This window comes from Priapulus caudatus, unplaced genomic scaffold (assembly GCF_000485595.1).
Source record: "Priapulus caudatus unplaced genomic scaffold, Priapulus_caudatus-5.0.1 Scaffold178, whole genome shotgun sequence".
NCBI lineage: Eukaryota > Metazoa > Priapulida > Priapulimorpha > Priapulimorphida > Priapulidae > Priapulus > Priapulus caudatus.
In genome coordinates, this window is record NW_014577239.1 from 27,253 (window position 1) to 39,554 (window position 12,302).

At 40.8% G+C, this 12,302-nt stretch overlaps 1 protein-coding gene across 1 annotated transcript in view; it reads left to right on the forward strand.

Annotated features, from left to right (window-relative positions):
* The window catches only part of LOC106806760 (protein GPR107-like), a 24,027-nt gene that overhangs the window by 6,155 nt on the left and 5,570 nt on the right, over nucleotides 1–12,302 (forward strand). Inside the window, exons 2-9 of the mRNA XM_014808821.1 lie at nucleotides 7,332–7,594; nucleotides 7,788–8,170; nucleotides 8,441–8,769; nucleotides 8,887–8,994; nucleotides 9,844–9,980; nucleotides 10,196–10,345; nucleotides 10,524–10,641; nucleotides 10,917–11,042. Of these exons, the coding sequence (XP_014664307.1) occupies nucleotides 7,332–7,594; nucleotides 7,788–8,170; nucleotides 8,441–8,769; nucleotides 8,887–8,994; nucleotides 9,844–9,980; nucleotides 10,196–10,345; nucleotides 10,524–10,641; nucleotides 10,917–11,042 (1,614 nt within the window). The remainder of the gene's footprint in view (nucleotides 1–7,331; nucleotides 7,595–7,787; nucleotides 8,171–8,440; nucleotides 8,770–8,886; nucleotides 8,995–9,843; nucleotides 9,981–10,195; nucleotides 10,346–10,523; nucleotides 10,642–10,916; nucleotides 11,043–12,302) is intronic.

Consider the following 12,302-nt stretch of genomic DNA (forward strand, 5'->3'; position numbering starts at 1 on the left):
AATTGTTTTTTATCACGTGTTCTGCTCACGCTACCATCAGCCAATGGACAACAAGCACATGCATAATTTCTGATTATTGAACCAGAGTGAACACAATGCGCGAAATCACAATGTATTTTTTTTCAGCACAACGGCGCTGCGTTTTGCTGTTTTGTGTCGTGCCACGTGTGTGGAGACATAGCTTTAGTAGTATCCTAGATATATGCTCTGGGCGCGAACGCAGTGGCGGGAGGGCGCACTTGATTCAGTTGCCAGTGAGTTTATCAGAAGAATACCCGCCTACAGTACACGTCAGTTGAGCGCTGTCGCTCTGCGGCACTTGTTATAACAAGTGAACACTGTTCTTGACATAGAAACAAGGATGGCAGTTGTTGGATGTGTATTCGTGCTGTGAAAGCGTGAAATCCAGCGAGCGTCGAGCGAATTTTGCGATCACGCTTTCCTACCTGCTATATATATTAGTGTAAACGTGCAACAGTGGAGCCATGAGAGCAATGGCGGCTGCAGCATATATGGTTGCACGTAGGATTTGGCCGGAATTTACAGGAAACTGTCGGCAATAATAGGTGAAAGAGAGTATAGAAACATTAAGAATTTGGTAGTAAATAGATTTCGTATTTAGTTAGCATTATATTTTATTGAAACGCTTCAAGTGCCTGTGTCACTAGTAGTAGTACTAGTAGTAGTTACGTAGTAGCAGCTCCGAGCTCGTGAATAAGCTCTAGACTAATAACTCACAACTAGACAATCCTATCCGTGCCCAAGTCTGCTTGTTCAGAGCTGTTGTGAACTAGGTTGGGGTGGGCGAGGTAACTATTTTCTCAAGAAGGGCATTCCATTTAGATGCACTGCAGGCAGTATGCGGAAAGAGAAAGTTTATGATGATAGGGTATCCTGCTAAGATCAAACTAATCTGATTATGCCCATGATGCCTGCCTGCTAACCCAACTAGGCTGTGTGACTAACGTCAATATACACAGCCTGACATCCATCCATTGGAAAATCTTGTATCCCTACAAAAACTACCGAACAATTACGTATATCTCAAATAAAATGATCATCTAAGCATTTCTGCCTTGTTTAGTATTAAGTATAACCTTCACCTTATAGTATTCCAGCATTGTTATTAAAACTAATACCTCAGTTCGCTGTGCACAGTGTAAATTTCAAGAGCCGAACCTAAATTTCACTTTCACCGCCAACCGCCATGTTTCCACTGCGCATGCTTTTCGCTCGGAACGCGGAAAACCAGAAACGACATAACATACCATAGCGTTGCAACTCGCGTTGGCGCGAGCATAAATAAGCATCATATATACTCGTATATATATATAAATATTAAAACATTGAAAACCAGGAAACATCAATCTACAACAACTTAATAATTATCATTGCGAAGATATGGACTTGCCTTGTGTTTAGGCCTACGCACTGTGAAAATCAGGTCCATTGCCGATTTTAGTCGCACTGAACATGGCGGACATGGTGGCTGTCTGGTTGTTTTGATCCAATTTATCTTAGAAAATACAGCATAACTCGATAAATCAGTAGCGCACAGTAGTGCCCAGTTACTGCGAGCAAGCCAGAGGTTTATAGATTCATTTGAGCTATTACATGTGACGCTAGCTGTGTCGATGTTTGGATACCGAGCCAACTACACGTTTTTATGGGCAAGAATTTGAAACGGTCCCCTAACCCTAGCAAAGACCGTTTCTTGGAGCTACCTGCCTGCCTGCCTGCCTGCCTGCCTGCCTGCCTGCCTGTGGCGATGCTCGCCTGCCGACGACTGATATACCTGCGACTGTCTCTCTACGCTCTTGATTAATTATTTTTTTAGCTCATCTGACATAGTCAGATGCAGAGAGTCTGCATGAGCGTGAGCGTGAGCATCGCATGAGCGTGCGTCCCTCCGGCCGTGCGTGCGTCCCTCCGGCCGTGCGTGCGTGCGTTCGTCAACGGCACAAATCTAAACGGCTCGACGTAGGGTCACGATATTTGGGACGTGGGGGGGGGGGGTAATCCGAAAACGAGTTGGGATGTCGAAGCCGGGGGTCAAAGGTCAAGAGGTGTAAAAGAAGGGAGAACATTCCCTCTTTAACTTAAGGTATAGGGAGGAAATGCAGAATTGCGGCACAAATATAAACGGCTCGACCTAGGCTCGTGATAGTCGGTGTATAGCATCATGGTAGGAAAAGCCATCACTGTGCCGAAATTGGAGGTCACAGGTCAAAGATCAATGGGGCACAGGGCAGATTTTCGACATTTTCTGAGGACATGGTCTGACGGAGCGATTGAAAAACTTTTTTGTTTCAGCAGTGACTTAGCATTTTTATGGCTTTATTGAAAGGACCATGAAATGTACTTTCTGCTGACATGCGATGAGTAAGTGTCGGATAACCTTTTGACCCTCAAGAGGAGGGTTAAACATGGATTTGTTTACTGTTAGAAAGAATTTGACTGCCGGGGTTGCTAGTAGAATCTATACATGCCTGGATGTATGAGGCTACAATGTGACAGTGAAATTTCAAAAGCTAAATTTGGTTGAAGAAAGTTTATGCTCCTTAAATCGTTATAATTTCTATGGACATTCTGTACTGTCAGTAGGTTACATAGTAACCTTATCCTGACTAGGTCTATGTCCCCCCAGGGTCTCCGGGAACCGTACACCTGGGAACGGTCCGGTAATAAGCCGAACGTCCAGCTGGTAATATCTAAATAGCTGCGCGGACCGTACCGTCGCCACTTCAAAACCGTACCCTGACTTTCAGCCGATGGTACGTAAAATCACTAGCGCATTGTCGGCAAGAAACGCAGGCCGCGCTGTTAGCTCCGTTTCTTGTTTTCCGGTCGTCCCGGGTCGTTCCTTCGGGCGAGAATATTCGCTACCTTGACATGTTACGTTTCAACCCGAGTCGACACCTTTTCTACAAGTGTCCAAGCGAGTCTATACGTTCCAAGCCATTAAGATAAATCATACAAATTGTCCTGTTCGACACACAACACTTGGAGTCAGTCTTTCAAAAATCTCGTGCGAAATCTCGTAAATATTGCGAAACGGAAAACGCATTATCCGTCATAGCGGGCAATATTTGCAAAGGATTGCGCGGCATCAGTGTATACAGGTTGAAATTTCTTCTTGTTTCCAGTTTCATTACTCCAATCCAACCATTTTAATATAAGGAATAATCCCATAAAGATAAAGATAAAGATAGAAATTTTGCGGACATCAGTAGTGGGCGGAACAGGGACAGTCAGGGTACGGTAGGGATAAGAGCGAGGTACGGTCCGGCATATCACATGGTTACCAGGGTAACGTTCCGGTAACCCGACTGAGTACCCAGGTACGTTCCGGCAGTACCCTGGGGGACATAGACCCTATCAGCGTAACTTTATGACACTGCCAGTGCCACTGCCAGTGCATGTGGTGGTGTAGTTACGCGTGTAGTTTTTGCCTGCGTTAATTAGTTTACAGGTGGCAGCTCTCTATTTCAGCCTGTAGGCTTGGCGTAGTAAATAGATGAGTGGCTTTACCTATCTATGTCTTGCAAATCAGTTGTTGCTATACGTTCGATGGGAGCTTTTATCTTTAATCTTAAGACACTCAAACGTACGCGCCCATCTCGTGGCAACTTTCCATAACGATCCCAACGAAACATTTCTTCGAGAAAGTTCCTGAATATACCATCCAGTGTTCGAAATAAGGGCTATCCGTTTGTCTGTACTTGTCCATTTCCATGGCAGGACAAGTAGATCTGTCGGTAGCTTGTCCGCCGGACAAGCAGCTTTTTAGAGCAATTTTTCATAATTTCTACCATCGCTGACCGCCTGCTGGAACATCGAGTTAACATATAGTATAAACATGGGGCTGTCGGAGTGCCCCCAGAATGAACATATAGTATAAACATTTATGTGAAGTTATATGCAATAACGTTACGCTTGCTTAGCTCCACGTAAACGGTCCTGTGCTATGGCTTAGGAAAACCATCAGACAATCGTACTGATAGACAATCAGACCTCCTGTATAGACAAACAGTCGCACGCCTCTGTCCGGCAGCGCTACGCCTCGAGAAAGAGAGAAATTCGAGAGAGATGGGATGAGATGCGAGAGCGAGGGGAGAGATTGAGAGAGAGAGAGCGCGCACGGCTAGAGAGAGAGAAGAGAGGAGAGAAGAGAGAGAGAGAGAGAGAGAGAGAGAAGAGAGCGAGAGAGAGAGAGAGAGAGAGAAGAGAGAGAGAGAGAGAGGAGAGATCGAGGAGGAGGCGCGCGCGCAAAGAGTGACAGAGAGAGAGAGAGAGAGAGAGAGGAGAGAGAGAGAGAGAAGATGCGCCGAGAAAGAGTGAGAGAGAGAGAGAGAGAGAGAGAGAAGAGAGAGAGAGAGAGAGAGAGAGAGAGAAAGAGGGGATAGAAGCAAAGACACAGAAGAGAGAGACAACGAGGAGAGTGAGTTTCGAGTGAGTGAGAGAGAGAGGGAGAGAGAGAGCGTGAAGGGAAGAGAGAGCAAGAGAGAGAGAGAGAGAGAGAGTGTGTGATCCGAGCGGATGAGAGAAGAGGCGACGGGAGAGGAGAGAGATGGATCGAAGGCGAGAGAGAGAGACAGCGCGAAGGGAAGAGAGGAGCAAGAGCGAGCGAAAGAGAAAGAATGAGAGAGACAACGAGGGAGAGCGAACGCGGCGATGGGAGGGTGCTCTTGATTCGTTTGCCAGTGAGTTTAGCATCAGAACACCTGTCGTCAGGTGAGCACTGTCGCTCTGCGGCACTTATTTTAAATACATCACTATGGCAAAAATTGTGAATTTATACAAAAAAAATGCTTTTTTTTTATTTCTCAGAAACAGCAGAGTTAGGACCTAAACTTTTAACCATAAGTTGTTCATAATATGAACTAAAAAAGAGTCAAATGCTTTAATTTCGGAAATAAGTTGAAAAGATGTACGAAAATTTGTAGTGATTTTCAAAACGCAATAATTTCGTAAACAAAGAGCCATAACTTATAAAATATAATATTTAAAAAAATTCCAGGGGGCGTTTTTTTCCTTTGCTATATTAGCATTGAAACGTAACAAACAATTTTAGAATCGGAGTTGTGAGTTTCGAGAAATAGCGTTTGAAAAATTGGCAACTTCAGCATTTCTAACAATGGAGATATTAGCACTTTACTATATTTCCCATCATCCCATGATTGAACGCCTGTGTTAAGAATTGACTAATGCGGGGATTTGGAACTGTTTGGGAGGCTACATACATAATTTCTACATATATATATATAAAGCTGCCCATGGCCGGGTACGATCTATCAAATAAAGTGGGTATTGAAATTTCGACCGAAGATCAGCTCCCAACCCTAACAGGCTAACAGTATCCTTAAATTGACTACGTCACGAATTTTCTATGGTAAAATTTGTAAAAAGAATTTTACCATTTTTTTACATTAAAAGTAAGAACTAATGGGACTAAACGCATCGTCAAATTCTTACCTGATAAGATTGTTTCTCAACTAGTTAAAAATCCAAAAAACCTGGACGATTTGATATTAATGTTCCCAACATTAATTGCTTGCTATGGGCTATACATGTATGAGTCACGAGTGTATGTTCACATCGAACAATATAGTAAAACAGGAAGTATAATGCAGGAATTTAACCATAAAAAGTGAACAGAATAACTTATATTTTGTGAAAAAGTGGAAATATTTTTTTTATTTTTACTATTTACGGTGACGTAATCACTTTAAGGTCAAGATAATTTGCAGCGATAATGGCCAGCTGTAACATTTCAACGTTAATCACTGACTGGCCCCAACGACAATGCAGGCGATAACGACTGTGTTAGGTCAAAGTTCGTCTCCTTTCTCGTTACACAGTGCTAGAAATTTTGTTTAGATTTTTAAGTTTGTAAACTGCGACTGTTGAATCTTATGTCAATATGTGGGCTTGACATTGATTTAGATCTCCTGTGCTAAGAATAGCCAAATGTTTTCTTTTAGCTGGGTAATCTTACACAATGAATACCCCAGATATTGTTAAAATAATATCCCTGTACTCATTAACTGTTGCCAAAATCAGGTACTGCAGTCTTCAAACAGTGAAATACCAAGGCAGCCTAGATTCATTACGAAATCACTGCCAATGAAACATCTACATCTGTTATTGGGTATTTATGTGGCATCGTGCGACTATGTCATTGGAACTATTAATTTTAAGTTAGAAACTATTTGAAATATTTTTGTTGTTTTAAAGGTTGTCGCCAGATTTGGGCACGTGGATGTTCAACAGCTCATTAGACATAATAGTTTTTAATGTTCTAAAATGTTAAACATTACGGTCGTTGTCGCTGCTGTGGGTCTTGACCTTTAGATGTCAGTTTCATGTTGGTTGCAGCAAGGCGTCGTAATCAACATGAACCTACAACATAGAACATATAGTGCTACATGATGGAATAGTAGTGGTTCATCATCCATTATTTATCAGCAATACTATATCAAGTCTGGGATGGAACAATTCTACCCATACGTGTAGCTCTTTGCTCTGCAATAAGCGTGTTTACGCATGTGTGTGTGTGTTTGTGTGCGTGCGGACGTGTGCATGTATGTGCATGTGTATGTGTGTATGAGAGAAAGAGAGAGAGAGAGCAGGTGAGAGAGAGAAAGAAAGAGCACGAGAGCAAGATAGAGAGAAATAATTCATTATAATACAGAATGATGTGCAAATTGCTTGTAACTTATGCATTCACTTCAGTGCAGCAGCTGTGACAATTATTGAAGTAGAATCGGCGACTCAATAACCCAATAGGCAGAATTGACTGTATCACTATCAAGAAACTTGCAAGGATGTGGAAGGAATTCCCTAATGCTGATTAAGAAAGAGGGAATAATCTAAATATACAACGTTGATTAACTAACATATAACATTATGGAAAATTATTACAAAACAAGGTCATGATAATAGAATAGCACTCAGAAGCATATATAATATACATAATATTTACCCAAAACACGTGGATGCTCACATGCATGTACGCACACACGCATACGATAGATATGATATATTTTGTGGAGCCCAATGGAATTTCCCAATGCAAGCTGCAATTTATTTTTCTTCTTTCATTCTTCCCATTTATTATTCTTTTATTCTTCCAGATATTACTATTAGGTTTGTTATTGGCTAGGGTTGTAGGTATCCTGGCACTATGTAACTATATTCAGTTTTCAGCTCGCATTGCAATCACATAATGATAGAATGCAATAACATTCACCATTACAAGTGTAGTTTTTATATTGTGATGATATGTAATTTATGTGTTATTAATGGTAAACTTCTTATTGCAATTTTAGGGAGAAGATCGATATCAGATTCCATTGAGCACGTTTGGATTCTATAAGGGCGGATATCTGTATGTAAATGTAACAGCATTCAGCTTTCAGCCCCACCGCAAACATGCCCCTGAGCGATTTGGATTCACACTGGACAAGACTGTCAGTGGTGGAATCACACCAGGATTAGAGAATCATCCTGAAAAATGTGTCTTTGACCAAAAGACTGTTACTGATGCATCAGTGTCAGTTATATTCTTAGAGTTGGACTTGGCAAAGCATCGGTTAGTCATTCTATATATATATATATATATATGTGTATTGTTTATGTGATGGTCTAGTTGATTTGCAATATATACAATATAGGTGGTACACAATAGGTGGTACACATTTGTAATGTGAGTTTCATTTAAAAATTATTTACTACTGAACCAAGAACTGTCAATATATGTGAGTATCTGTTGTTTAATTTTCCAGGTTAGAAACAGACAAAACAGGAGATTTTACTGAGACAACAGTGTACAGAAACTACGAGCATTATACAGATTGCCAAATTAATGGGTGTAGCCCTGGCAGCAGCAGTAGCAGCAGCAGCAGTAGTGGTAGCAGCAGCAGCAGCAGCAGCAGCAGCAGCAGCAGCAGTAGCAGCAGCAGTAGTAGTAGCAGCACCAGCAGCAGTAGTAGTAGTAGCAGCAGCATAAATGGTACTGGAAATGGTGTCAGTGGTAGTGGCAAAAGCAGTAGTAGTAGGAATGGTATAGGTGGTGATAAAAGCAGTAGCCAGAGCATTAGCGTCAACAACACCAACAGTAGCCGGAGAAAGCGTGATAGCAAAAGAATCTTTCCTTCTAATGACTCAGGTAAATTCCATTACACAGATCATGTTAATGAAATGTAAAAGTCTACCTACTTTCACAAAGGCAAATTGTTATGATAAAATAAAAATAAGCCACTTGCAGTCAGGTATAATATATGATGTTCCTGTGTTGCCCTTCCTATGAGATTCAATGTCACATGAGTATTGCTATATATATGTATTAATAGAGGTAAGAGGCAGTAAAGTATACATCTCATTTTCGCCAAAAGCAGTAGCAGTAAGTACTTTAATAATAACAACTTGATTGTTTCAGATGATGAGAAACCACTACTTGGAAGTAAGACTGTGTTTGACAAACCCTTCAAGCATAAGCCACCTGCTGATGATAAGCAACCTGTCTCTAGTCGCGCGCTCGCTGATCTGCTAGGCAGTGCCTCATCTGACCAAGCAGTGACTACACCATCAAACATTTCTTCTCAGTCAACAGTTGGAGTGGCTGCAGTGCCAGCCCAGTCAATAGATGACATAGTTGGCAAAGGAAGTACTGGAAAAGTTGGGCATCTTGCAACAAAGCTTGAGCTGGTTCGGGAAACAGATTATGTTATTATCAGTGACAATGCTGATGGCTCATACGGCGTCGAGGTAAAGTTTTCTCGTTTGTACAAGCACGTTTTCCCCATATGACAGACGTAATTACTATGCAAGTTGTTCCATATCCACTGTGCTACACAGTACACATATCTGTGTGTTCTTTTGCAGTTCTTTATAGCCATAAACAAGGACAATGAGGAAGGTCTGTACAACTTATACTTCCACAGGTGTCCAGCAAATGCCGAACCTCTGCACTTTACCTTTGTCAACCTATCTGTAAGTTTGTGTTTATTGTACTAGATCAAGTTAATGTTAAAACAATCATTTCTTGAATAAATTGATAAATAAATAAATGTAGACAAATTTAGTCTCCCCTGTCAGCGTTCATCTTACTGATTACGTTATCATAAAAATTATTACAAGTTTGTGCTTTTGTAGGCTAGTAAATAAACAGCAAATGTGCACCTGCTATCTTGAGATTCATGAGAATAGGATTATAAAATGGTCACACAAAACAAGTGCACATAGTTACGTGATGCAAATTGTTATAGACTGGTACCTATCTCAAAATGTAGACGAAGGTAAGATAAGAGTGAGACAGTACCGGTCGATGGCATCTCGCGAGAGCGAAAATCACGCGCTAGTTTTGTTGACATATGTAAACAAATCTGATTTGAAATGCACATGTATATTACTGAAAAGATTGATGTGCGAGCATTCTGCACGACATGTTTAGCCTTACTATATGCACTTGGTGTTAAGCAACCGGTAAGTATCAGAATGGTCGAGAAAATATGAAAACGGTTGGAAAACCTTGAGAAATCCCCACTTTACGCTTGGTAAATTTAATTTTTAGGGTGCATTTGTTAAGTTAGAAGTATCAAGAAGAATGCCCTTTTTGCAAAAGCATTGAGGTTCATGATTGAACTCTAGCTCATTCCAAACTAGGACAGATATTAATTTATTATGGGTAGCAGAACTGCAACCACTATAAGTACAACGTGTCCCTACTATTAAATAGCCATGCTGTTATGTTAATCTGAACATTATATACTATCATGAGCTTTGTACTTTATTGCAATCATTATTTTCTAATGTTAAGCTGTTATGACTATTTACATCTAGGTATATGTGGAAGAAAGAAACAGTGATGGTAACTACCTTTCTGCTGGGGAGATGGCACTACCTACCCTCTATTTTGGCATGTCTATTCTATTCTTTGCTATAGCATCCACATGGCTCGTACTACTCAGAAAAAACAGGTATATAACGTTTATTACACAGACATTTTTTTAATGAACAGTAGAGAACAAATAGCTTTAATCAAAAACAGTTGTTATATTATTAATAATGCAGTTTCTTGTGTGTGTAAGAGGGCAATAGAAATTATATCTATAAGTGCAGACAGCTATATCATATGATGTGTAGGCATGGTAACTAGCGCTAAACAGGTGACGTTTCACTTTCCATGTTATAGGGATGAGGTATTCAAGATTCATTACTTGATGCTGGCCCTTGCCTACTGCAAGTCGCTATCATTGATGTTCCACGCGTTCAACTACCACTACATTGCCAGGGATGGATTCCACATTGAGGCCTGGGCCGTGCTCTTCTACATAACACATTTGTATGCACTGTTGTACAAACATAGCCTTTATGACATGTACTATATCATACAATGTCATTCTTGTTTCCTTGCTACTTTCACATTGGCCTAAAAGGTATCATTACTTGTAACTACATTAATATTTATTGGGTATTAGTGGAGTATGAGATTACATAATATCATTAATTTTTGTTTACAGACTAAAGGGGTCACTACTGTTCATTACAATTGTACTGATTGGTACTGGCTGGGCATTTGTGAAACCGATCCTGTCGGACAGAGATAAGAAGCTGTTCATGATTATTATTCCACTGCAGGTGATGACACTAGTCTGTAATTAATTCTGACATTGTTTAATGACATTGAGAACACGTTGTGCTTTAGTCTCTCATTATTAATGAAGTGTGAAAATGCATATGAGTTTCCTAAGTAGTTTTATGTTTACATACATTGCACTACCTTGCAGATACATAGATTATTAAATTTCAGTTTCATTGATTAACAATATTTCTTGTAACCGTGTACTGCCATGTTTAGATGGTTGTTTGTTAAATTAGCATATTGTTCATGGTCTCGTGTTCTTCATTGATAGGTACTAGCAAACATTGCACAGATCATTCTGGAGGAAACAGAAGAGGGTCAGCAACAGTATGACACGTGGAAGGAGGTGTTCATATTAGTTGACCTGCTCTGTTGTGGCGCTATTCTGTTTCCTGTTGTATGGTGAGAATACTCTCATTATAAATATTAAAAGTAAACCTGTCTAATTCAAAATTCAGTGCTATATTTGCAATAGGTAATTGTATTCCCCACGACGAAGTCGGCGGGGATACTATGGTTTCATGTCTTCCCAGCCGCCGCCGCCGCTCGGTCCGCCGCAGAGAATTCCCCTTCCGCTCTATAACTCCCTAATATCCCTAATTGACCTAGCGCTACCAAACTTGGTATACTTACACATCTTGGGGAGAAGGTGAGCAGCGTACCAAAACCAGGTCACTGCGACCTTTATTTGACCTTTACCTTGACCTTGATCATATTTTCCTTCCGCTCTCTAACTCGGCCCCTAATTGACCCAGCACTACCAAACTTGGCATACTTACACATCTTGGGGAAAAGGTGAGCAGCGTACAAAAACCAGGTCACTGCGACCTTTATTTGACCTTTACCTTAACCTTGATCATATTTCCCTTCCGCTCTCTAACTCGGCCACTAATTGACCTAGCGCTACCAAACTTGGTATACTTACACATCTTCGGGAGAATGTGTGTCGCGTACCAAAACCAGGTCACTGCGGCTTTTATTTAACCTTGACCTTGACCTTGATCATATTTCCCTTCTGCTCTATAACTCGGCCCCTAATTGACCTAGCGCGACCAAACTTGGTATACTTACACATCTTGGGGAGAAGGTGTGTCACGTACCGAAACCAGGTCACTGCAACCTTTATTTGACATTGACCTTGACCTTGACCTTTATCATATTTTTCTTCCGCTCTATAACTCGGCCCCTAATTGACCTAGCATGACCAAACTTCGTATACTTACACACAGGCTTTCCAGCAGCCCTAAGATTTCTAAAAATTCCTAAAATTTTGAGCTAGCCCTAAAATTCCTAAAAAAAATTATGCAAAATGTATGCAATTCCTAAAAAAGGGTTAAAATTTTATTCAAATTCCTAAACAAAAAATTCCACACATATGTTTGGAGTTTTTGGTGATGAGATGATGAACTTTTGGTTTGTAATTATGTCTAATGCAGGGTCTCCAACCATTCCTTATGCTGCGGAATCATTACGATTTCTAGGCTTAATTTCCGCATTCTGCAGCGGCAAGGTTATATTCATCATTTCAGTTGCACTGTACAAAATATGCACTGATTGGTCGCATTGTTCGCTTAGACACTTTTTTTGTTCAGGCATTTTGTATCTGGCATGTCTACGGTAAATGGAACAGCCTAGTCAGACAGGCGCTGTCTGCCAG